The sequence below is a fragment of the Grampus griseus genome, assembly GCF_964374135.1.
Source record: "Grampus griseus genome assembly, chromosome: X".
NCBI lineage: Eukaryota > Metazoa > Chordata > Mammalia > Artiodactyla > Delphinidae > Grampus > Grampus griseus.
This window is the reverse complement of record NC_138999.1, coordinates 36,347,786-36,374,565: the sequence shown is the minus strand read 5'-3', so window position 1 is coordinate 36,374,565 and position 26,780 is coordinate 36,347,786. Positions and strand designations below refer to the sequence as shown.

At 42.0% G+C, this 26,780-nt stretch overlaps 1 protein-coding gene and 1 pseudogene across 7 annotated transcripts in view; one reads left to right on the top strand and one right to left on the bottom strand.

Annotated features, from left to right (window-relative positions):
• Positions 1 to 25,766, top strand: part of CASK (calcium/calmodulin dependent serine protein kinase) — a 385,576-nt gene extending 359,810 nt beyond the window's left edge. For 3 of the 6 annotated variants that reach the window (XM_082681938.1, XM_082681937.1, XM_082681942.1), the window contains 7 exons: positions 524 to 639; positions 7,602 to 7,682; positions 7,789 to 7,869; positions 10,486 to 10,688; positions 20,736 to 20,819; positions 21,339 to 21,464; positions 24,397 to 25,766. In XM_082681938.1, coding sequence (XP_082538064.1) covers positions 524 to 639; positions 7,602 to 7,682; positions 7,789 to 7,869; positions 10,486 to 10,688; positions 20,736 to 20,819; positions 21,339 to 21,464; positions 24,397 to 24,573 — 868 coding nt within the window. In that variant the 3' untranslated portion in view covers positions 24,574 to 25,766. Of the gene's footprint in view, positions 1 to 523; positions 640 to 7,601; positions 7,683 to 7,788; positions 7,870 to 10,485; positions 10,689 to 20,735; positions 20,820 to 21,338; positions 21,465 to 22,406; positions 22,745 to 24,396 lie in introns of those variants that run through there. The other 3 variants (XM_082681940.1, XM_082681939.1, XM_082681941.1) reach the window with 2 other exon arrangements.
• LOC309839423 (adenosylhomocysteinase-like) lies at positions 13,633 to 15,215 on the bottom strand (annotated as a pseudogene). Its single transcript has 2 exons — positions 14,804 to 15,215; positions 13,633 to 14,772 (listed from the first exon to the last, which is right to left on the bottom strand). The product of its transcript is annotated as an adenosylhomocysteinase-like (transcript).
• Positions 25,767 to 26,780: the final 1,014 nt, after the last annotated feature.

Below are 26,780 nucleotides of genomic sequence, written 5' to 3'. Positions count from 1 at the left end.
GGGCTCTGGTGCCAGACTGTCCTCACCCTCCCACTTTATTAGCTGTGTGATTGGGACAAATTAATTAACCTCTCAGTCCTTTGATCCCCTCATCTGTAAAACGGTGACATGATTTCACGTGTTGTTAGAAAGATTAAATGAGTTAATATATGTAAACTTCCTAGAAAAGCACCTAACACTAAATTGATAAAAGCTAGTAAGTGATAGAGCCAGGATTCAAATCAGACCTGTCTCAACTCAAAATCCCACACTCATTCCACTGTATTTCATGACTATATGTTTAGACTTTTCATCTGTGTTATCAGTTAGTATATATTCAAGTGATACAATGTTATTTTCGTATAAGCCTGCATTTTTAAAACCTTTCTAGGAAATTGTCAAGGAGCAGCCTTTATCTGAATGATTTGAAAAGTTTGTGAGGAGTTTGTTCACGCAGGTTCATGTAAACTCTTCAAATGACTGGTTTTCCTCTTTTATCAGCATAAAACTATACATTAGTTTTTTTCTTTTCTTTGTGTGCTAGGCGAGTCGCTTGCATTGCCATGGAGAAGACCAAACAGGAGCAGCAAGCCAGCTGTACTTGGTTTGGCAAGAAAAAGAAGCAGTACAAAGATAAATATTTGGCAAAGCACAATGCAGGTAGGGAAAAGTACGACTTACTGAGACCGGTTAAACATCTCAAAGACTGAAGTAGATGTAACATCTCAATTCCGTCTTCAGAGTTCTCTATCAAAAAAAATTTCACCATATGAGATCATCAGCTTGCAAAAACTTTAAGAATCCCTTGCCTTCAATTATTATGTTGGTTATTTGCCAAATATTTTACAGAGCTATACTTTATAGGAAGAAAATGCTATTTGGAAACAGTACTCTCTGGAACTCAAAGAACCCAGTACATTAAGTCCTCCCCTGAGAAATGAGAAACTGAGAGTTTGCTGAATTGCCAGGATTCTTGCCTCCTTGCTGAGATTGGCCTTGAGCAAATACCCTCACTCCTGGCTCCTCTCTGGCCCTTGGACATGGCCCTGTGCCACATTTCTAAGGGCAAAGGTGCGCTCTTAACAGAGAGCTGTGCTGCAAATGGTTCAGTGATTGATCTGAAAGAGTGCAAATGACATTAGATAGATACTAACTTAATTTGGTCAGTTCCTGTCACTAGTCTTCTTCCTTCATGGTATTTCTTAGCCCCTAAAAGACCAAGAACATTATCTTGGCCTACCTTTCATGGTATGTTTGTCTATATGGAGGCTTGCATTCAACTTAAGTCAAAATATTCACTCATTTGCTAAGAACTGAAATGAATACCAAAAAAAGCATGCTCTGTCATTGCAGTAGAATTCCCAGAAGACTCACAGGATGTAACTTAACGAAAAGGCATGATGATGTAGGGTGGGATTTACTTATTTTCAATAACTTCTTAATATGACTCCTTTTATAAGGAACTTTTCTGAGGAAGTGCAAGCCCCAACATTGGCATTAGATTAGTTCCCAAGGTTTCAGAAATAACTCCAAACTTCAAACATATGGCAAAGAAAATCAAGTGAATGCAATCATGCACACCCAGTTTGACAGTATAATATTTCTGACAGATATGAAATGCATTTCCCTCTGTAGAACGTTATATTTTATTAGTATTCACTAGGAAAAATTATTTTGAAACTCTGAATGATTCATTTCTTGATCAGAGAGTAAAAGTAAACATTTTGAAGTATTGTATAATGTGGAATGAATGTGAGTGACCACATGGCTTAATTTTAAATGGTTCAGTTAAATGCGGAAATCTTTCCCATCATGATAGCTACAGTGTGCCACATTTTTATTTCCAATAAAAGGTATCATTTCTGGTTATATACCACTATAGAGCACTAGTCTGATAATGGCTATTTTTGTTTTATAAAGAGAAGAAATATTCAAAGTAGATTAGTTAAATATAATTAGTTAAAACTAATTGTAAATGCTCCAGTAGTACTATTTGAAGAAATTCACTGTAGTAGCAGCAGAATGTTGTTTAACATAAAATGTCAGTGGTTATTGCCAGGTCTCCATAATCACCTTTATTTCCATCAGCTTCTAACAGGCTCAGAAGGTCTGTTGACATTACATATATATGTATAACCTTGTAATTTTTACAGTGATTTTAAATGATATATAGATGGCATTAAAATTAATTTAAACGTAGAAAAGCAAAGAAATGGCCGATAAGGCTGTCAATTCATCCTTAGCTTTTTATATTCTACTGATGGAAGGCATGTAGACATGAGTATTCAATTTGCCAACACTCTTTAATTTAGCTCTGAGGAAAAATAAGAAGCCAGTTAATTGAAAAACTAGACTCTCTAAATTCTGACAAAGAGTCTGTTGAATCATTCACTTGAGAATTTTGCCAGAGAATCAGCATCCTATCTGGTGGCCAGTGTTTTCCAGAGTTAACTTTTTCCATTCTTTGACCACTGGAGCACCACTGATCTTCCATTGTTCCTGTTCTCTCTGATTCATCACAAGTGGTGCTTGGTAGTCCTGCAAACGCACCTGTAAGCTTAACAGCCAGCCCAAGCTAGGACCAGAAGCTAGCACACCTGTGTATCCATGCACCTTTGGCAAATCACTTGGCTCCTGTGGGCCTCAAAACGAGGGAACTGGGTTAGTCAATAAAGGATATCTTTTCTAATTCTAAAGTTCAGTGGATCTCAGGTTATTTCATCACTGGGCCTGATAAATGGATATCATTTAATGAAGCCAAGTACTCATTTGCTGTCCCTTATCTTAAGCTTTAGCTCTGGTAAACATTGCCCATTATGTTTGAAGGCTATATCACCCTTGCTAGAGAAGGCAGGAACCTCATAGAAATGGAATAGAATTGCTTTTTCTCTGTCGTCTTTAAACACAACACCTCCTATCCAAAACCATGGATCTATCTAAGTTCTTGTAAACTTAAAACTAAGAGGAGACCCACCACTTCTTTGTTATCCACAACATCTTCCTAAGCAGTGGTCTGCCGGGCCTCAGAGCCTTCCTCATGCTCACAGTTCCTTCTACATGTCAGTATTTGTCACTGCCTGAGAGCCTCCTTTGATAGAAAATCTGAGCTTTTTATAAGGTCCTTGCAGGGCCACTCAAGTTTCTGTACAGAACTTGTGTTTAGGCTCATTTGTGACTGTCTAGTCAGAATGTCATTGTTAGGATTCCCACCCGCACAAAATCATCACTCATGAGCTCTCCTACTAGTTTTTCTGGTCTGGAGAAGATGGCTGGCTTTTTCCCTGGACTTTCTAGAATATGCTGCCTGGCATGTCCTTTCTGCCACCATCTCTTCAGCATTCTTCCCCATCACCAGCCAACTCTTACATATTGTTAATTATAAAGACCAGAAGAACCATTTACTTACTGATTACCTTGCCTTTACGAGGGATGAAATTGTCAGGAAGGAAAGTCAAGTATTTTATCAGCTGTTCTGCTTTTAGCTATGATGAAAGTTTATCCTAATATGTGGCATTGCCTACATAAAGAATTGCTCTAAAAGAGAGAAACACATACTGTTGACCTCCATTGGGAAGGCAAATGCTTTGAGAACTTTGAAATACCATATTCTTTAATACCAAGAACTAGCCAAATGGGTTCATAGGCCACAAATCCAACTATGTTTCTGAAAGGTGTCTTCTGACTTATTCAAAAGTCGATTGTAAAATACAGTGGGGGAATCATCCCGTAGTCCTCAGTAAATTAAAATAAGGGCCATTGGGATTAACATATACACACTACTATATATAAAATAGATAACCAACAAGGACCTACTGTGGAGCACAGGGAACTACACTCAATATTTTGTAATAACCTATAAGGGAAAAGAATCTGAAAAAGAATCTGAATCACTTTGCTGTACACCTACCTGAAACTAACACAACATTGTAAATCAACTGTACTTCAGTTTTTTAAAAATGCAACTGATTTTTATACATTGAAAAATAAGTAATTTTTAAAAAATAAAATAAGGGCATATGTTTTGTTTCCTGCTTCAAATCTTTGAGAATTCAGCAGCTATTGTTGACAAGATCCAAACCTTATCATTAAATTCTGAAGTTGTTTACATTTGTAGTAAAAATAAAGGATGAGAACTTTATCAATATCTAGAACTGATGGAAATGATAAAATACTAGAATTAATTATTTCCATTTATGTCACCAGGAAATTCTACATGTCTAGTTAAAGCAGAATTCTGTTCAAATTGTTGCCTACCTCTCACATTATATAGTGGCAGTCTATTAGCTGAATGTGACCCATAAATAAATTTTATTTTTCCCATATACACACGGTGTTTAAAATAATCTTAATTAGTTATCACATTTGAAAATCAAATATTTAACATAAAATCTGGGTTTCTGCCTTTCCTTGAAAGAACAGAGGATGTGGTAACATTAGGCCCACTTTACTCGGCCCAGTGTTACCGTGTACAATGGCTTATCTAAGTGGAGGTTTGTACAGTATTTGAAGATATTAGTATACTTCAAAGCTACTTTGAAGATAGCTTTTCCAACTGAGATATGGAATCAATGTTAAAGGCTTATTTATGGAAAAGATTCTACTGGAGAACAGGTATCTAAATACTCAAAAGTGTCATGAACATTGAGTAGCTTACCAGGAAGTCAGGACAATATGCCAGACAGTATTTCTGAAGCCTTGGGAATAGATTTGATTATGGTGTGTGTAGCGTTTACAGCAAATGCATTTTCTGCAACGCATGAAAGACTTTTAGCCACATAAATTTGATGCAAAAAGTATTGTCATGCTTCTAGAAGAACTATACTCTTTGAGGCACTGAGATTCCTCAGCCCTAGGACTTCCAAAATCAATTTAAGATCAAGTTATTAATGTAAACCTTTTTTAAAACTCTTCATTGATTCATTTTCTTTTAATGTTCGAGCCCTGAGCAGTGGTATTTAAATATCCTGAGAAACTCCATTTACATACACACATACAAACATAGAGGATTTCTACAATACCATTCATAGGTGTGTTTAAATTATGTTTAATACCACAAATTAGTACTGTTGACTTTAAAAAGCTATTATTTTTGTTTTCTTTAATACAGAGAACTCTAAAGACGACAAAAAGTGGCCCATAATCTCACTGCCCTGTTGACATTTTTTTAATAGTAAAAGTAATAGGCACATGTGATTAGAAAAGATACAGAATGAAAAGCAAAAGGCTTCCACACCTACACTCCCTGAAGAAGGTTTCTTGTAACTATTCCCAGACAAAATTTGTATGCATATGCTAGTATATAAAACCCACTGGCTTTTATATAAGGATATTGTTGAATTTTTATTAAAATGAGTTTGTTTCTTAATGTGATTTATTTGCCTCATGTTTAGAATATTGCATGGTAAAGTTTCTTTTGTGCATATTATACTTTTATTTTACTAATATATTAAAAGCCATATTTCAATGACCCCTGTACATTTTTCATGCTGTCTTACTCCCAATGGCCTCTGTGCATGTAAGTAACCTGTTGAGTGACTGTGCCTCTTTGTTTTTGACGGTTTCCTTTCATTAAGTCCCTTTTTTTAAATCAGCAAACAACTTAAAACCTTTAAAAGTTCAGTCTCTAAGTGTTCTCCTTATATTCTTTGTATGTCATATTTTAAAATATCCTTTTTTATTGTTTCTCCACCCTTTGACTACGTGATGATTTCATTTAGACCGGAGTACCCTCTTCATGCTACTCATATATGGTTAAGATACTGATGTGTAACATATCTGTTCATTTGTCATGTTGATTGTTGATATCTAACTCATTCTTATGTGTTTGAAAAAAATGACTTAATTCAGTAGGATTGGAGTCAGGGCTCTGTAGAGGGAAAGAGATGTGTATACCATTCAGAAAACTTGTGTCATCATCTTGCTCTTTTGTGAGATGCTTGATTATTTCTATATAATAAAATATATCAGCTTGTTGATGGACCTCTTTCATAAGCATACTTTTCTTGACGAAAATATCACTCAGAGGGCAATAGGTATAAAAAGCAATGCCGTAAGCTCTCCTGCTTTTATTTTTGCAACTCTTCGTCGCTCCATTACCACTGCAGCATGACTAGCTAGCTCCGCCACGCAGACAGCCTCATGTTCATTTTGATTTTCTGAATCTGCCATTAAAGCATTTTGTGGTTTTTAGCTGTTGCTAGAGAATATGCTTTTAAGTCTTTTAGTCAACGTTTATGCAATCAAGTTATCAAAAAAAATGCACAAATACCCATTAACATGCACTAACCCTTATTTTAACATATTGTATTTCTTTTTTTTTTAGTATTTTGGGAATGATACTTTTGTTCATTTGTTTCTGATCTGTTGCATTCCAGAGTATCCTATTTTGCATTTTAAGGTTCTTTGCTACTGGGAAGAACACAAATGTTAAGGACTGAGCTGATATTCAAAGCATTTGGCCATATTGTTTCAGGGAGTAGAAGCTTCTCTTAATGATTGACTGAAGCATCTCAGATTCCTCTATTACACCATGGAATCAATTTCATGGAATTTATTTCAACCCCTCTAAAATCCAGAGCTTATTCAATATTCTTTTAAAAAAGAAATTTCAGTGTGTGCCTGACAACATATGGGTAGTACCACACAGAAAAATATTCTGGGAAACATAGACACGTGATTTTAGCCTTCTTGTGAGAATTTTCAAATGTGTTGTGAGAATTGGACTACCTTAAACTTCGACAGGAACGGTCATCCTCTTGGGAAAGTTTTTGTAATAGTTTTGTGAAGAGGCAGGTTTCCAAAAAACATTTTTTAAAGCGTTTCTTCTCAGTCTGTAATGATTAGAGAACTCCCCTTTTGCAAAAGTTTCCAAGCTCAGACTCTGCTTCATGCTTCTTCCCATTCTGTCCATCCTAACTTACTTATTACCACACACAAGCTGACAAAGTTTGGGGCCCAGGGAAGCATGTTCCCCTACTTACATACCCAAGACTTTCCATTGAATGGATAGCTGGGTTGCAATAAAACTTGTGAGATGCTCATTTCCAAAGCGTGTGGAATCATAGTTGCAAAACTTGACTTTGAAGGAAATCTAGCATGCTACCTTCAGCAACTCTGTTGAAAGAAAGAACCATCAAGTTAAAGACCAGCTGTCCATGCATCTCTCATCCATCCCTAGAAATAATCTAGCTGGCCTCTTTCTTGGTTAACTTTAGTTGCATTCATGTTGGTCACTGTCTGCAGACTTTTTCTTTTTAGTATTGCTGATTTCTTAGAATTGCAAAAATATGAACAGCATGTTGTTTTGAATGAATTCATATGATTTGTTGGATACTGCATGAAAAGATATGCAGTATCTTTTACAACTGGACTTTTATGCATGTGCTCAACATATCTTTGGATGACCCTGGTTCTAAAGTGCATTTTCATGGGCTTAAAAATGAAATTTTCTCCCAAAAGGTTATATGACTTAAATTACATGTAAGCTATATATTGTAAGTTGGATCCATATTTTTTAAGACATGGCTTTACTGTAATTTTGGTTTTGCCAGTAAAATTATAATTTACATACATGAAATATTCCTTCTGTAAATTTATATTCTTTCTAAATCTTTGCATTTTAGTGTTTGATCAATTAGATCTTGTTACATATGAAGAAGTAGTAAAACTGACAGCATTCAAAAGGAAAACACTAGTCTTGTTAGGTAAGTTTAACTGCATAAGTGGCTTTCTTATTTTCATCTTCAAAACAGTTTATGAATATTATTAACAATTATCAATTTTTAACTTCCTTTTTAAAAAATGACATAGGTGCGCATGGTGTTGGGAGAAGACACATAAAAAACACCCTCATCACAAAGCACCCAGACCGGTTTGCGTACCCTATTCCACGTAAGCAATGTTTCACTCTCCTTTAAGTATATTTTTCCTAGTACTTTTCTAATCTTGTAATTTACATATTTTTTCTGATTACATAAGTAATAACTGTTCATTATAGGAAATTTGGAAAGTCCAGAAAAGAACAAAGAAGAAAATGAGTTAACAGTTAATCCCAACCTCACTCTCAATATTTTATTGTATACCCTTCCAGGCTTCTCTTGGTGCAAACACGTCGTGTGTGTGTGTGTGTGTGTGTGTGTGTGTGTGTGTGTGTGTGTGTGTGTGTGTGTGTGTGTGTGTGTGTGTGTGTGTGTGTGTGTGTGGTTATCATTGTTGTCGTTTAACAAGACTGAGCTCGTTCAGTCTATTTGTAATCTAATTTTTCCAACAATATGCCATAAATGTTACCCAGATGAATTATTCTTCAGAAAAATAGGTTTTAATGATAGTATAATTTTCTTTGATATAACAATATTTTCCTTAATCTGTACCTAAATTCTTGACTTTTATCACTTTTAAAACCCAATGTGCTATCCATTGTTTATTGTAAAGAATTTTAACTCTGTAATATTTTTATTCCCCTTATTTTCTATATCTTATCCTTAACCTCTTGTCTTCTTTGTTTCCTCAACTACAAAATGAAGTAATTCCAGGAAAATAAAGAGGATTTGAGATCATATGAACACTTAGCAGATACTGGATAGATAATAGCCATCTTGCTACCATCATTTTATTTTATTTTTTATTATTATTATTATTCCAAAGTTTAAAATTTGAATCCCAAAAGCTTTTTAGCAGTTACAGCTTTGTTCGGGGTGGGAAGAGCTAAAGGAGAATGATTTTTAAGAGCAACAGGAGAGTGAATTCCCTGGCGGTCCAGTGGTTAGGACTCTGCGCTTTCAACTGCCGAGGGCCCGGGTTTAATCACTGGTCGGGAAAAAGAGCAATAGGAAAAAATGGGAAGATTGGCTCCATCCTGTAGGGCCCTCCAATGCCATGTCAGCACCATTTACTGTTTTCTCTACATCCCAGAGAGCTGTGAGGCTTCATAAGACCACTCTCATCCCAGAACCCTGTCTGATTTACTCAAAAAAGAAATTCATCAAATATTCTTTCAGTTGGTACCACTGGAGTTTTCTAGTAAAACGCTTTAAAATGTTCTTTTAATTCTCTTTATGTCTAGATCATGAATACAGCAAGCTTCACTAACATTTAGTTTCTTCTTGATCACATAAGCAGTTGAACTTCCATGTTATTAAATGGCCAATTAACTAGCTTGGTTTTAAAGTGTGTTACTGCTGACCCCAATCATGTCTACTTGCTGTAATATTTGACCCTGGGTGTACACATAGCGTATGTTTACCTACCGAAATGACCGAAGATAGGACAGCATCAACATAGTATGCTGTTTCTTCAGCTTTTCATGTGCCTGGAGAAAGGGTTCTTCTTTAAAACATCCACATTTTGATGTCCATGAGCACTTGGCAGTTCTACAGTCTAGTTGGGGCAGGAGAGGGGAAACTCCCCCTGGGTTTGGACTCATGTACAACAAAGAATAGCATGAATTTGTTCTTGCTCAAAAAAGGAAAGAAGCAAAGGGAGAAAGAAAACTAAAACTGCTGTTCCTGGCTTGTCTAGAAAAACATTTCCTAAAGTGTGTTTTGCAGAATCCTGGTCCTATTAGTATCCCACAGAACTAGGACTTATTGGCAGATATTTTAGTATATACTCGCTTAGGTCAGGGGTCAGCAAACCTTTTCTGTAAAGGACTAAACAGCAAATATTTGAGGATTTGAAGGCCATATGGTCTCTGACACAACTGCTCAACTCTGCCATTGTGAAAGCAGCCACAGACAATATGTAAACAAATGAGCATGGCTCTTTTCCAATAAAACTTTATTTACAAGAACAGACAGTGGGCCGTATTTGGCCTACAGGCCCTAGTTTGCCAATTCCTGCTTTAGGTCTTTCCTAACTATTATGGCCATATCTGGCTATGGTCATTATATTTTCAATATGGTATCCCTTTTGCTGTATCCTGATATTCTCCTTTTGCATGATGCTGTATACCAGCACTGTTCAATAGAACGTTCTCTCATAATGACAGCATTAGACATCTGCACTGTCCAGTACAGTAGCCATTAACCACATGTGGGTACTGAACCCCTGAAATGTGGCTAGTGAGACTGATGAACTGAATTTTTAATTTTATTTAATTTTAATTTACTTAAATTTAAATAACCATATGTGGTTTTCCATTTTTTTAAATTCTTCTTGTTTCCTTCTCTTAAGACCTAACTGCATTAAGGCATAGAGTGAGTTATGTTAACCCTGGGTCATTTAGTGTCTTTCCCCTGTGGTGACCCATGAAGGGATGAAATAGATCTCACCTAAACACAGAAAGATTCACCAAACCAAACAACTAACCAACTACTGTGGTCCGATGTCACATAAACAAATATGACTTCTAGAATTTAGTTCTACAAAGCTACTGGGGGTGGGAACAGGGCATGAGACATACTACAGAATCCATAGCTTTTAAGAGGAGATTGAGTCTGGGTAGGTCCATTGGGAGCATCAGCTCATAAGCTCAGCCTTTTAAACCTCTCTTGACATGTAACTTTGCAGACACCACCAGACCTCCAAAGAAAGATGAAGAAAATGGAAAGAACTATTACTTTGTATCTCATGACCAAATGATGCAAGACATCTCTAATAACGAGTACCTGGAGTATGGCAGCCACGAGGATGCAATGTACGGGACAAAACTGGAGACCATCCGGAAGATCCATGAGCAAGGGCTGATCGCAATACTGGACGTGGAGCCTCAGGTAATGCCTAGCCAACCCTGGCGCCCTGTCGTCCTGCCTGCATGCTAAGCTCAGGTTCTGAAATGAAAAATGGCATCAGAACATCACAGGTCACATAATAATTGAATAGTAAGCTACAGGAAAGTATCGGCAATGAAGGCACCATGAGCTAACCGTCTAGAATGCAAGCTGACTAATCGTTGCACTCAGGGCACACACAGTGTATTTAAGAAGTAGAGACTGTTCTCTTATGAGATTCGGTATACTCAGAAGCTCAATAAAGTGCCCAGTCGGGTCTGTGCCTGCCAGAAATCCTACAGGAGTCTGACTCAGGATGAGACTCTGGCGCTTTAACACAGCAGCCACCTTTCCTCTCTTGGTACAGCTCACACTAGACCATCAGAGTCTTTGCCAGCATCTTACGTTAATCGCCAGCAAGAAATTTTGATCCTGGGGCCTGGGTCCAAAATACAGCACCAGCTTTATGAATGCAAGCATGAGCGAGCCCCAGGGGATGCCAGGCAGAGCAGGGATAGAGACCCGTGGTGGTTCTTAGCCTCTGCCATCTCTTTACTGAGGGACAATGCCTGACCCTGAGCTAAAACTAGGAGGCATATGGAGAACTTGGAGAGGACTCAGAGCTAGACGCAGAGACGATTAGATGATCTGCAGATACGTCCTACACTAGAAGCAATAGAAATTGTTAAACTTGAAAAGGAGAAAGCCAAAGGCCTTACATCAAAAATGCTAACAAGCTATTTTTCATCTCTGAGGACAACCTAAGAAGAAGTGGGACTCAAAGCCCAGTAGGAAGGATTTGGGAGTTGTAGACATCAGGGCAGGTTACCAGAGAGGCTTGTGGATGCCCGTGTGACTCCCAGGCCTCCCATTTCTAAGACCAACCTGTACCAAAAATCCCTTATCACTTACAAATAGAATCAGTATACCACCTGCTGAAATGGTAGACCAGCTCCCCTCAAGCAGGCTCCATTTCATCAGAGGGCCTACCTGGCTACCCCAGGCAGGGAAGATCCCTGTTCAAGGGCCACTGTATGAAACTTGGTCTCCTAGCCATCCCCGAAGGGAGGACGGAACCGGCTTAGCCAGGGTCTGTGTGACTTGGGGCCTGATGGCTCAGTTACTTGGCTCCAAGATCCTAACATCAGGGCCAGTGGCTTCACCCATTTCCATGTCACAGCACCTGATGGGGTTCTTGAACTTGGAATCTGGTTAAGGGGCTGGGGAGGAAAGCAACATTAGGGTGAACACTATACAGTTTACTTAACAATGAACTTGGATCTTTATAGAACTAAATATATGATGTGTAATGCAGATTGATTTTTGTTTAACTACTAATCCCTCCTTACTAGGGATTGGAAAAATCTTCTGGCCAGGGGTGGCTAGAGGAAAAGTCTCAACCCTGGTCCTGGTCTTCGACATCCTCTCCTTGGGTTCCACACTGGTCTTCACCTGAACGTCGTTTTCTGCTGGTAGCAATGTCTCTAGCAGTATGCTGGCTGCGGGGCTCCTCAGACCCCCTCTGCATTACCTCAGTCCACTTTCCAGGGCTTTCTGCCTCACCTGCTGCCGCCACCACCGCCGCTATTGCTGCTGCTGCCCCACTCCTGGCGTCCAGCTCTCCCCATGCCCAGCCCAGCCCAGCCATGCACTGCTCTGCACTGCTGAGCGGGAGATACTTCTCTCGGCCTTATCAGGCTGCCCACAGCAGTCACTTTCACGTGTGGCACTGGGCACCAGAACACCCCTCGGCCCGGCCTGGGCATTTTCCCTGCTCCCTGTCTGCTGGAGGGCTCACTGCATTCTTCTCTCCTGCTTCCTCTGTCCCCTCCTCAGAACCGTGATCTCTCGGGAGAGATAGGGATCCTGTTCTCTGCCTGAGCCTCTTAGGGCCCGTGGCCCTGGGGTCAGGTATCACCCGGATCCTGCTCCTCTAGTTGGTCTGCTTGACCACTCTGGTCCCAGGCTCTCCTGCCCAGTGCTCCCAGGCCTAGTCCTGCTCTCACACCGGCCACTGCATCCAGCGGTCCAGCTACAGGTGCCCACAGGCTCTGCACCGCTTGGGCTTCTCTGCCTTCGGCCCACTCTCTCCCCAGGCTGGACAAGGCCCGCACCCTGCCTTCAGGATGCCCGTGGCCATGACCAACTTGCTGTCAGGCAGGTCCTCGTTGCTCCAGGGAGGCTCTCCTCCTTAGGACCTTTTCCCACCCCGGCCCATTTGATTACCTGCTGTACTGTACCTCAGACAGTTTGCCTCAATCAGCGTGTATTAAGTACTTGATATATTCTAAGCATTGTGGCATGAGCTAAGAATACAAATAAGGCAAGCTGGTAAGGGTGAAATTCCTTCCTCAGTGTTCATCAAAAACTCTATGACAGAAGTGCCATGTGGCTTTTTTGTTTGTTTGTTTTTGGCTGTGTTGGGTCTTCGTTTCTGTGCGAGGGCTTTCTCTAGCTGTGGCGAGCGGGGGCCACTCTTCATCGCGGTGCGCGGGCCTCTCACTGTCGCGGCCTCTCTTGTTGCGGGGCACAGGCTCCAGACGCACAGGCTCAGTAGTTGTGGCTCACGGGCCCAGTTGCTCCATGGCATGTGGGATCTTCCCAGGCCAGGGCTTGAACCCATGTCCCCTGCATTGGCAGGCGGATTCTCAACCACTGTGCCAGCGGGGGAGCCCCCCATGTGGCATTTTTAAAAACCCTCTCATTGCTGACACCACTCCCACTGTGTGGACCATAGAAAGCCCCACCTAACACTGGGGTTCAGCTCATTTTTTTTTTTTAGGCACCAAAATTTTTATTAACCCACCTTCTTGCTCTCTTTTGACATTATAAACCAAATTAATCTCTTTTTGACCCAGAGTTGTGATGGGAACCATCAAGTTACAATGTGCTTTTGCGTTTCTTTGGCCCCTCTCAACCTCTGGCTATCACTTCTCTCGTGCTTTCTTGGCTATCCCTTAACAATATATTCCAACCCCTGTGAAATAGGGACTAAAAGTACCAACCTCATGGTTCTGAGGTTTAAGAGAATGCCAATCACTAAGCCGGGCTCTCAGGAGCATTCAATCGCCAGCAGTTCCTCCACACCCTTTGACATAGCTCTTTCTCATCTGTCATGGGCTGAGGAACCGACGAGCCTGTAAACCAAGAACATGGGTATAAAGTCCATAGGCCAAGTGAGGGCCTGGATGGTAAAGTGCGTGGGCTTCGTGAACACCACTGCCAACTTCCAGCCTAAGGAAGGACTGAGTGAGCGGTTCCAAAACCCCTGAGCTCATGGTTCCCTGTGGGTAACTCCCATGTATCTCTATCATGACCAGGGCTTGAGGAGGGACTTCTCAATTCCCCCTGCCACACTTGGAACAGTATGAGGGATGCAGCAGAGGCCAAAGACTGACTAGCCCCAGGGAGTTGATGGGGAACATTATCAAACCAATCTCAAAGGTGGTGCCATTTGCTCTTGGGGAGGAGAGGTGGGACCCAGGCAAGGACAGCAGCTGGAAGGCAAAGGGCGGGCCTGGTTCTCAATAGCGGTAGTGATCAGGTTTGAAGGGGCCATCACGGGACATGCCCAGGTACTGGGCCTGCTTCTCAGTCAGCTTCACATTCAGCTTGCCCAGGTGGGCTTCAGCCACTGCTTCATCCAACTTCTTGGGCAGAAAGTGGACCCCGACAGGGTACTTGTCTGTTAGAGCTCAATCTGCGCCAGCACCTGGTTGGTGAAGGAGTTGCTCATCACGAAGCTGGGGTGGCCCATGGCGCAGCCCAGGTTGACCAGCCGGCCCTCGGCCAGAAGGATGATGCAGTGCCTGTTCTTCAACAAGTAGCGGTCCACCTGGGGCTTGATGTTCACCTTCTCCACAGCGTTCTCATTCAGCCACTTGACATCAGTCTCGTTAAAGTGTCCGATGTTCCACACAATGGCATCATCTTTCATCTGTTCAAAGTGCCGGCCGAGGATGATGTCGATACAGCCCGTGGTGGTGACAAAGATGTTGCCCTCCTGACAGGCCTCACCCATGATGGTAACGTCATAGCCCTCCATGGCAGCCTAAAGCGCGTTGATGGGGTCAATCTCTGTGATGATGACGCGGGCCCATCTTATACAGGTTGTAGACCCCCGTTGTGGTCTCTCCGGAGATGCCTCAGATGCCTGACAAGGAGCTGTGGGTACTTGGTGTGGATGAGGTTGGTGAGGTCACCACCATCGTCCAGAATCATGTTGAGGGGCCCATCCTTGAAGTACAGTATCTGCTCAGTGCACCACAGATACTCCTCGTCCGTTTCACCCTTCCAGGCGTACACTGGAATGCCAGCCTTGACAATGGCAGCTGCTGCATGGTCCTGGGTGGAGAAGATATTGCAGCTGGACCACCGCACCTCAGCACCCAGGGCAACGAGGGTCCCAATGAGGACAGCTGTCTCCACGGTCATGTGCAGGCAGCCGGCAGTGAGGGCGCCCTTCAGTGGTTTGGAGGCCGAGTACATCTCCCACATGCACGTCAGGCCCGGCATCTCATTCTCTGCAAGGTCCAGGGCCTTGCATCCCCAGGCGGCCAGGCTGATGTCAGCGACTTTGTAAGGCAGCTTGTCTGACGTGCTGGCGGCATTTCCGCACAGAGTGATGGACACGGGCGAAGGGGGCCGAGCCTCAGGCTGGGGATAGGCGCGGGGCGGGTGGCGCCGGGCAGGGCCAGCTCATTTAGTTTGTGCCGTCTTAATTAATTTTAGATAGTTGAGTCCAAACCAAACACATGTCTAATTATACTGTATAAGATGTTGTGGTTCAACTTTAAACCTAAGGGACTATCCTAAAGACTTTAAACCAGAAGAAAATGAGTAACCTGGCTTCTTTTAAAATAATGAGAATAGATTGTGTTCCTCTATATTTTGCCAAGCATTAGTACTCCTTACCTAATCCTTGTAACACCGAGCTAGAGACATCAGTATCTACTTTTGAGGATGAAGAAACCAAGGCTTAACGTAATTTTCACTTGAACAGTCTTGGTTTGGATTTGGGGGTTTTTGTTTTGTTTTGTTTTTACAGTAAATCTTAGACTCCTTTCACTGTACCATCCTAGAAGAGTTAACCCTGTTTAATCCTTAAGCTGGTGTGCCTTGTATGTATGTAGTAGTACAATTTAAATCCTTATTTTAACATTTAGAAAAATCTGTAAGGCGGTCAAACCTGAGGAAAGCTATAGAGCTGACTTCTCATAAAGCCATGGCTCAGAAAATAATCTATGTCCCTAAAGCTGGAACTATAATAGCTCCAGTGTGTAATCAAAACAATTTTAGATTTTAATTTTATTCTGATTTGTCCATTTGCAGCATTAAAGAGTTGACAGTAGCAGAATATTTGTGGCTTTGCTTCTGCCCCCAGAGGGAAAGGTTGTCATCAAGGGGTAGGTACAGTCTTGTTAGGAATCTGTGCTTGGAAACAACAGCCATGTTTTAAACTAGAGGCTGTTTTGTGAAGTCAGTTGGCTCTCTTAAGATTGTTTCTGGGGTCACTGTGTTCTTCCTTAAGCCCTTAGACCTTGGTGCAAAATGACTCAGATGCTTGCCCTTTTTAATTTTGCAAAAAAACAGATAAGTCTTAAAGATGTCTGCTTCTTAGATACTTGGTCAAATGAGTTTTTATTCCTTGAGGGTAGTAACCTGACAATTATTGGCCATAGGTGAGCCATTAAATCAATTTATCTCCAAAAGAGAACTTTAAATGTTAAATTAATGCTTCTTTGGCTGTTTGAACCCAGTGTATTTTCAGTGATCTTTCTAGACTCTCTCTCCCCTCTCTGGGATTCAGAAAGAGATATTTGCCTGTAAATATTAACAAATTTGTGTCTCATCTTAAAAGTCAAAAAGGAAGTGGTTTTAGAGATCATCTTAAAGCCACCTATTAGTGGCCTGAGGGAGGGGAATCCTTGTGACGCAATTCCATTTCCTGTTCCTAAACTTCAGGCAAGCTGAGTCTGCACACGCACGCACGCACACACACACACACAAAAAAAACTGGCCCCCACTTGAGACCCATAAGTAGAGCAGAGTATGGGGACAGAGGCCTTCGAGAAAAAAATGAGGATATGTGTGGTGACTCTGCTGAAGGTAAGAGGGAGACTAGACAAGAACATCTCAGTCAGGATTCTAGGCATCGTATAATCTTTGAAAGTACAATAATATAGGAGAGAAACTCAAAGCCATGAAAAGGAGGAGGAAGCAAATATATTCAGTACTAACCACAGAGACTACTGTAGTTAGTTACTGTGATAAACATGAAATTTGGCTCTGAACTTCCTGGCAACCAGGACAAAGAGGAGAATGTCACGGATCACATAATTCTCATCTAATAGAAGTATGTCAGTTCTTTCCTTGGAGTTAATTACTAAAGGAATATAACCTGATTCTTAGACATAAGAGGCATTTGGTGGTGTGGTGAGTACAGTCTTCCTGGACAGTCTCATGCAGTAGGTGCAGAATGACCTTAGTGTTTTCGTGGATAAAAACTAAGGGTGTGAATGCCGTGCAGAGAAGGGTAATCCGCAGGGAGCTAACGGTTGCCGAGTCGTGTGTTTTCTGGTGTAGAATAGAATAGCAGGCTAGAACTGAAAATACTCAGAGAATTGGGTGGCTATCAGGCTGCAGTCATTGAGTGGAGAAAAGACCATTTCACGACTGGGGTGGCATTCTCGACTTCATCCGTGGGTTGTGGCTGTGTGGACTTCCATCTGGCACTCAGAGTAGCTTCAGCGATGGAAGCAAGGGTAGGGACTGTGCCTTAGGATTTTTTTTTCCCCATCTAAGTTGCCCAGAAGGTGGCTCTGGGTGGATGTGGGATGATGAGGAAACCTTATGTGTCAACTGACCCTGGAGTCACCTGAATTATGAGCACAGGAAGGATAGAAAAAGGCCCAAAATAATATTCACAAAAAGGACAGTTCTAAGTGAAGATCACTGTTAAGCTTGACTGAGCTATATACAGAGTTTTTCATGATGGTTGTTCCTTGCTAAAATCTTCAGTCACAAAAGGATTTGCAAGGAAATGCCAACTGCCTCTTTCAAAAATGAACATATAGAAGCTTGAAGAGCTCTCCCATGGGGAATCTGAGCCTGTGACTTTCACAATTAAAGCAGTTTGAGGGCAGGTAAAACAATGTGCCAGGCTCCCTTACCCCACAAGGAGAAACTGTAACTAAACAAGAGGAAAAGACAACCCTCAGAATGGGAGAAAATATTTGCAAATGAAGCAACGGACAAAGGATTAATCTCCAGAATTTACAAGCAGCTCATGCAGCTCAATATCAAAAAAATCAAACAACCCAATCCAAAAATGGGCAGAAGACCTAAATAGACATTTCTCCAAAGAAGATATACAGATTGCCAACAAACACATGAAAGGATGCTCAACATCACTAATCATTAGAGAAATGCAAATCAAAACTACAATGAGGTATCACCTCACACCAGTCAGAATGGCCATCATCAAAAGGTCTACAAACAAATGCTGGAGAGGGTATGGAGAAAAGGGAACCCTCTTGCACTGTTGGTGGGAATGTAAATGGATACAGCCACTATGGAGAACAGCATGGAGGTTCCTTAAAAAGCTAAAAATAGAACTACCATACGACCCAGCAATCCCCCTACTGGTCATATACCCTGAGAAAACCATAATTCAAAAAGAGTCATGTACCACAATGTTCGTTGCAGCTCTATTTACAATAGCCAGGACATGGAAGCAACCTAAGTGTCCATCAACAGATGAATGGATAAAGAAAGATGTGGCACATATATACAATGGAATATTACTCAGCCATAAAAAGAAACGAAATTGGGTCATTCGTAGAGATGTGGAGGGACCTAGAGTCTGTCATACAGAGTGAAGAGAAAAACAAATATCGTATATTAATGCATATATGTGGAATCTAGAAAAATGTTACAGATGAACCTATTTGCAGGGCAGGAATAGAAAGGCAGACATAGAGAACAGATGTGTGGACATGGTGGCGGGGGAGGGTGGGATGAACTGGGCGATTAGGTTTGACATAAATACACTACCATGTGTAAAACAGATAGCTAGTGGGAACCTGCGGCTCAGCTCGGTGCTCTGTGATGGCCTAGTTGGGTGGGATGTGGGAGAGGGGAGGCGATGTGTGTATACATATAGCTGATTCACTTCACTGTGTGGCAGAAACTGACAACATTGTAAAGCAAGTGTAGTCCAATAAAAATAAATAAATAAAAAAATAAAATTCAGAAACATAATCCTAGGAAAAGTGAATCTTGCACTAAACAGGAAAGTCAAAACCTTTTCCAACCAATTTGCCTCTTACATGCGTTTATATTCATAGAGGCCAAGAGATTCTCTTCAGCCATGAAGGCACAGTGCCCTCTAGTCAAACCTGCCTCGAAAGGCAAAATAGACTTTGTGTGAACTATATGTACTGCTTTTACATTTTTGTTTGGTCAAAAGACTATTTCTGCCAGGTGCCATCTGGGGCATGAGGAGGACAACTGAACAAGACGCAGCCCCTGCCCTCAGGAAGCTTAGCCGCCAGCATTCAGGCACTTGCATTTCCAGGGTGGCGGGCACTACAGGTGCCTAAGTGTGGGTGTGTCAGGAGCATAGCGGCAGGGCGCCTGACTCGGCTCGGAGCTCATAAAGGACCTTCCAGAAGAAAGAACACTCAGCCAAGCAATAGGGCAAGTGGGGAGGGGGACGAGGGGATGGAACGTCCAGGCGGAGGGAGTAGGAAGACAAAGGCTGGCCCTTTCTGGAACTGAAAGTACTTCGGCGGGGCCAGTCCATGGAAGGGAAGAGACAGAAAGGTAAGCATGGGCCAGCTCATGAGGCAGGGATCTGACATTTATGCTCAGGAGCGTACATTTTATCCCAAGGCCAAGAAGGAGCTCCTGAAGGGCTTGGAGTGGAGGAGTGATGGAATGGGATTTGCATTTCCAAAAGACTGTTCTAGTGGCAGGGTTTAGTAGTATTGGAAAGCAGCAAAACTGGAGGCAGGGCACCCAAATTGCTACTACAGCAAACCAGACACAAGAGGGAGGAATAGGGCAAAGCAAACAATTGAAAGGCTGTTTACAAAGCAAACTATGTGGCTAACAGAATAGACATGTTAAATTCTTATATAAAGGGCTGCAAGATATTTACCCCTGACGCATACGAATTAATTACATGTCAGTCATTTGTGAACTGTGTGCCTATGTTGGGTTTTGTTGCGGGCTTGGGGGTGTCCTGTCCTAGGGGAGCAGCAGAAGCAGCAACCCCTTATCAGAATCAACTCCCACAGCATCAGATGCTGGCTTTGCAGTATGTCTGTGCAAACTAGTAGCTTGCAGTTAGAGGTTTCTGATACCTTGAAATGGAACTGAAAGGGGCCTCAGAGGTCCCTGTCCCTTGAATGCGGCATCTTCTCATGGGCCTACAAATTGCCCACAGCCATACGGCTTCTATAGTGGCTCCAGGCTCCATCCCTGGACAGAGTGTTGCCATCCCTATGAGTCCCACAGAGGAGAGGGCTTTCCTCAGGACAACTCAGAAGGCCTATGTCAGTGCGAACACAGCCCTCGCGGTCACAGTGGCCATGATTTGCTCTCCTCACGAGCAAACTGCAATTTGAAATGTGGTGTAGGGCACTCTGGATAAGCGCTGAAGCCACCCTGCTGGTCCGAGTCTACCCCGAAATGCATTTCCTAGGAATTAAAATTCAGGCTACAACTAATAACCAGGTTTAAATGAACATTAACCAACAAAATCAGTGTTCACTTTTCTGAAGAAAAATAAGTCGGATTGATTCATGAGATTAATAAGAAAAACGTCCAGTTTGTCAGCTTTTATTTGCCAGTGGCTATTTTCCATCCTTTGGATGAACAGAAGTAATATAAGTTATTTACAAAGTTGGTAAATTTAATAATATCTTGCCAAAAATTTGAATCAAGGGCTTTTCCAGTTGTATAATTTTCTATGAACTCATTTGAATGTTGCATTAGTTATTTCTCCTTTTAAGTCTCAGTTTTCTTTTTTTTTTTTTTACACAGGCACTGAAGGTCCTGAGAACTGCGGAGTTTGCTCCTTTTGTTGTTTTTATTGCCGCACCAACTATCACTCCAGGTTTGAATGAGGTAAGAATTAATCAGTTTTTCCTCTAATCAGCATTCCCCCCGAGTAAGGATGCATTTGTGTTGTGCATTCCAGAGCAGAGCCCCATCTCATTAAGACAACTAAATGAAGCTCTGCTTTGTTTTCCATGCTGGCCAGTAAGATTTCCAGAGCTTGAGGTCCTCTTTCAGGAGTAGGAATTACACACCTCAGCGAGGTGTGATTCTTCTGAGATCAGAATCATTAGGCAAATGTAAGCTTTAGTCTCCAGTGCAGTCCCCGCCCCGGGGGCCTTATCCATGGCCTTGTCCATGGGTCTGCTCCTGCCCTGCGGGGCTGCCAGCCCCTCCTCTCCTGATAGCGACTGTGCTGAGAGCTCTGGGCCAAGAATTGCCTTGCCTGGGGAGAACTATAAGGCATCCACCTCCTTGGCTGGGCTGCCCAGACTCCCCTAGGCAGCCTCCGGAGTGGAACCCGTGCAGAATCTCTACCCAGGCCCCTGGAGACTACCAAACCTGGAAATGAGCTCTGTCCCCTCTCAGGCCTACTCAAGTCAGCAGCCGCCACGGAGATGGTGCCCGCGAGGGTCGGCAGCACCATCTAGAACCAGGCTGGCTTACACAGCCTTCTATTGCTGGGCAGATAAGAAGGTAGTTATGGAGTGTCTGGTGAGTATATTGCTGCTTATCTGCTGTAGGGTCATTCTTAAGAGGAAACTCTACACAAAGTTTTCCTGAAGGCCATCACTTCTGCAGGGTCTAGAAATCACCAGGACGCTCTTGGCACTGTTCAGTTAACGTGGCCTAGACTCACCCCAGCTTATGACAGTAAAATCAAGGCTTGGAGATTTTCACTTTAAGGAAAATTAAATATCTAGATTTAAGGAAGATATTTAAAATATCTAGATTTAAGGGATTAAATATCTAGATTTAAGAAAATTAAATATCTAGATTTAAGGAAGATATTTCTAGATAGAAATATCTAGATTTAAAGTGATTAATTTTCACTTTAAGGAAAATTAAATATCTAGATTTAAGGAAGATTAAAGAACTAGATTTCTATGTCACTCATATTTTTCAGTCATTTTTTGTCATTTCATTTGCAAAAGATGTATTCCTTGGTAAATTCTACTTCTCCGTCTTATTTAGTACACAAACATGTTTGAAACGCCACATTGTGGTTAGCTCTTATCCTTTGGTTACCATGTATTTTTCTTGAATTATCATCTTTGTTTTTGTTTTTGCCTATTTTCCTGCCCTTTTACTAATTTTCCATAGCTGCCAAAATGGTGCAGAAAATTGCCTGTAAGTACCAGCTAGGAGGTGATGAAACACAGCCTCGTCTCCTTTCATAGATTTAGAATGTAGACATTTTGTTCCCACAAATCCTTGCTTTTGCTGTTAGAATAAAGGCATTTTGTTTTCACTGAGTTAAACCCTGCTCACGTGTAAGTCAAGCCTGCAGACAAGCTGTTGTAGAGGAAGAAACTGACAAACATGGCTTCATCTTATAAGATCCTTAAGAGGGAGCTTTATTTTTTTGTGTGTGACGAGAACTGCATTAAAAATTTGATGCTCTCAGCCATAAATTTTCTTGAATGTTTTCATCAGCCCAGCTTTCTGAGCAAATTATAAGCTCTGCTAGTGGTTCTTGAAGCCCACCCAGGACTGTATATTCCAATAGAATCCCCTAGCCCGGAGAGTGACGTGGTAGGAATTGCTCCTTCTCATACTGGTAGGAAGCACTCCTGTCTTTGGGTGAATGCATGTTTCCTAAAATGGGGCTTTTGCTTTGTGTTTATTGTAAAGCCACAGTGAAAATACTATGCTTTTTAAGTGCAAGCAGAAAGTGTGTTGATATGACCTTAGAAGGTGATGATTAACTGAGGTCTTATCTACACTGAAGTAGTTAACACCTAACATTCAAAGCATGCCACGTCCTGCTTTGAAATTCCGGTAGATGACAAAGCAGGTTAGGACACTCTCATTTCAGAGTGTCCTGATAGAAAAGATTGAGTCCCCAACTTTTCTGGTGTCTGTCATCCCCACTGTGGTGCTGTGATGGAATCGAGTGTTATTATTTCACCTCGAATCCCCTTGCCAGAGGGCTGCACCCACAGGCCGAGGTTCATCAGGAAGAGTCTCTTACGAACAGATGGGCCTCCGAGAAGAGGAGGGCTCCTAAGCCAGCAGTGGGTGCCAACAGCTCCCAAGTCCCTGAAGGCACCGCACCTTTTAGTTTCTCTGGAGATCTGTCTCTGTCATCATGGGCCCCCATTTCCTAGTAGACTTTCTCTGTCTCTTGACTATAGATTTAACACTCATCAAATCGTATAATGGCCAGTATTAGCCAAGTGCTTGTTCTTTCGGTAACATTTATTAAGCACTTACTATGTATAAGCCACAATGCCAAGTGCTGGGCACAGCAAGGCAAGTTTGAGCTCTAGTTGGGGAGAGAGATACTAATCAAATAAACAGGTATTTAATTGTATGTGTGTGTATATATATATATATATATATATATATATATATATTTCAGACTCCACCCAACAGCTCAGCTATCTAGTCGGTTACTTTGACTTAATTTGAACTTGCCCATTAAAAGTTCAGCATAACAAGATCTGACCCGTGAAGATGCAGAGGCAGACTTTCTGGTGGCCCTTAAGAGATCCCCATCTTGAAAGAACTGCCATCCTGAGGCTCTTTGTAGTGCGCTGCAGGAGTTGAGGGAAAGCCTTTACTGCCACGAAGAGTTCAGTAGCTGCTTTTCCTTCAGAGTTGTTTCCATGAGAGATGTAAGTACTTACGAACAGTGATATTTGGCCATTTCCAGTGCAGACCAATGTGAGGGGATTCATCAGATGCCAGCTGCTGTTGTATCTGGGAAATGGCCTTATTTCATCCATTATTTGTAACATCCAAAAAGCTTTGCCTCTGGCATCCACTGCTGTTGAGTGAGGGCCATTATATGTAACTGAATTCCTGGAACATATTGAACCTCTAAGTAGAATAGAGAAAAATACAACTTAATTTGTTGTCCGGAGGCAGGGGCTTCTTGGCGCAAACACAGCTGGGCTCTGGGGCCTGGCGCAAGCAAGTGCAGAGGACCAAGGGAAGGGGATGCAGGGCTCTGACCTCGTCCGTCCTCTGAAGCCCCCCCCACCCCCCACCAAACAGGAGAGTGGCTTGAGGTGAGGCGGGCCTGGGTCAGAGGAATGAGGACAGAGCGGCTCGACTCTGATAGTCTGTCTCCACTGACCCCGGGGCAGACACTGCTTGGCCGGGCTGGGGTGATGTGTTTGCTGAAGAGTGTCTGTTTCCTCTGGTCCGTCCGGTTTGGCGTGGAGTCCCCTGTTGCATGGTGAGCAGTCGTGGTTGCAAGCCGTAGTTCTGTGACCCTGCCATCCCGGGGACCGTCATCTCCTCTGTCACGAAGCGGGCTTGGCCTCACGCCCAGATGTGGCACATAAAGGTCTGGCCTTGACTGTTTCTGACATTGGGACGGACAGAAATGTGACATGAGAAAAAAATCCGGCTGACTTTTCTCTTTGCTTTTCCCTCCTCCCACACCCATCCCTACCTCCATCCCATCACCATTTAGGATGAATCTCTTCAGCGTCTGCAGAAGGAGTCTGACATCTTACAGAGAACATATGCACACTACTTCGATCTCACAATTATCAACAATGAAATCGATGAGACAATCAGACATCTGGAGGAAGCCGTGGAGCTCGTGTGCACAGCCCCGCAGTGGGTCCCGGTCTCCTGGGTCTATTAGGCCTCTCCCCAGATATCTGCCGCATAACTGGGAGCCACCTCATACATGGAAAAGCCTCTGTCATCGGCCTTGTGTCAGCAGGTCGTGGTCCCTAGAGACTACCTAGTTGTAGTGTGACCTACATTTATAATTATTGTCATGTCCGAATAGATAGGAGGAGAAAAACAATTACACACTAATTTAAAGAGACAGTATCTTTTTTAATCAGTTCTCCTAAACTTTAATAAAATGTATCTTTAAATGTATGTATTATTCAATCCTTTGGAATGTTATATTTTTGGAAATCATAGCTTTTTATTTCCAAGGCCCCTAAAAACTGCACAAAATAGATGCTGCTTTCTATAATCTATTTTAATAATAATAAACAATGATTCTGTTACCTTGACTGGGGTTGGAACACTACATTCTTTTTAGAGTCTGATTTTATGGATTGGAATATCTTTCTTTCCTTTATTTATTTGAAATAATCAGTCTAGTGATTACAAAACTCATAAATTTTTAAAGGCCTTTTTTTTCCTTTTTTTTTTTTAGAACAGTATTTTTTTTAAGTCCTTTATGTAACATCCAGATAATGTGATACTGTCTCTTTGAAGCACCCTGTAAACCTTTTAGAGATTTGAAGTTGGGTCTTGACTCTTAATGCATGTGGACAGTCGCGAGCGTTTATGCTGTCGGTGTGTCTGTGTTGGACAAAACAATCTGTAATCTACAGCAAAGTACATTCCGTTCACGGGGCACACCCAGGGGAATAAGAATAAAATGCTATTATGACTAAGTTGTAAACCTATGCACATCCCTTGCATTTCGGGCAACTTTATAAAAAACAAACAAAAAGAAACTGATTTTTATTAATAATAATCAATCATGTAGTGAAATGTGTTTGTAATTTTGTCTCAATTTAATTTGTTGTAAGGTGGGAGGGGGAATTGCTGGTTTCACCATTTCAGATCTGTGTTGTCTGAGAGTATTAACGTTTTAATTAAGCAAAGAAATGAGGATTTTTAATATGTATGTAATTGTTTTAAAGCACCCATTTTAAGAGAATATACTGTGCAATGAAGAAACCAGTTTAGGCATTTGCTATAAACTGAATTATTCCAAAAGAATAATCTATAACAGCCCTGTAAATTCCTTTAAAATGATAACTAACAGGACAGTTTGACCAATTTTTTTTAAAATATACTTCCTTTTATGTGTTCAATAATTAAATGCCTTTGGGTCCTTCATTTCATTATAGATTTGTTCAGGTTTACAAGGTGATGATCTTTTAGATTTTATAATCCATTAGATGCTCACTGAAACATCAAAGGCCCAGGAATGACTATCAGTTAGCAGGACAACAAAATACTCTGCACCCAAGGGCCACTAATGTGCACCTGTGCTTTCTCCTTCCTCTTGCTATATCCCTTGGCACAGGAGAATCATGTCCTTGTTGCTTTAGAGACATTAACCATCTCATCACCCTTCCGTGAGGTCACATTCTTCCAATACAGGAGATTCAGGCTGCGGGGGTGGGTCTTCTGACTCTTTGCCAGAGGTCACTGGAAGGTTTTTCATGAGAGTGTCTGTCAGGGTGTGAAGTGGTTCTATTAACCTGAGATCCTTGAAAAAAATACCATCAAGTTTGCTTCTTGTCGGTTAGATGGCCTCATTGCTTTGTGCCCTGGCAGGATGTGCAGGATGTGTTCTGAGCGGAACAGCTCCTCTATGAAGGACCACACCGAGAAGGCATTTGTATACTCTTTTTAGGGTGTCACCCTCCCCTCCCACCTACTCTTATTAAACAATGCTGATTTTTCCTCTGATGTTGTCCTTTGTGGGTAACCAGATGAGTATACAACTTACAAAGTGCTGAGTAAACTGCTTCTGTTGGGACCCACAGCAGGGTGACCACACCACCAAACCAGAGACACCGTGGATGGAGGGAGAAACCCCAAGAGCTGATTAGGGCTGTGTTAGGACTGATTTAAATCTACCTGATGCCAAGGCCAGGCAGTCATTCCCGTGATGGTACTGGTCACAATCCGGGCTCTTCTCAGTGTGAAACTGCCCGCTCTACCTCTTTTCCAGTGAAGCACAAAGAAGAATACAACTAACACCTGAGAACAGAAGCTCCCTCCCTCTGGTAGAAACCCCACTTGTCCTCTGAGACCAAATCTCCAGAGATGCTCGACGATGCCTGTCTTAAGCCACCCACCATGCTGATG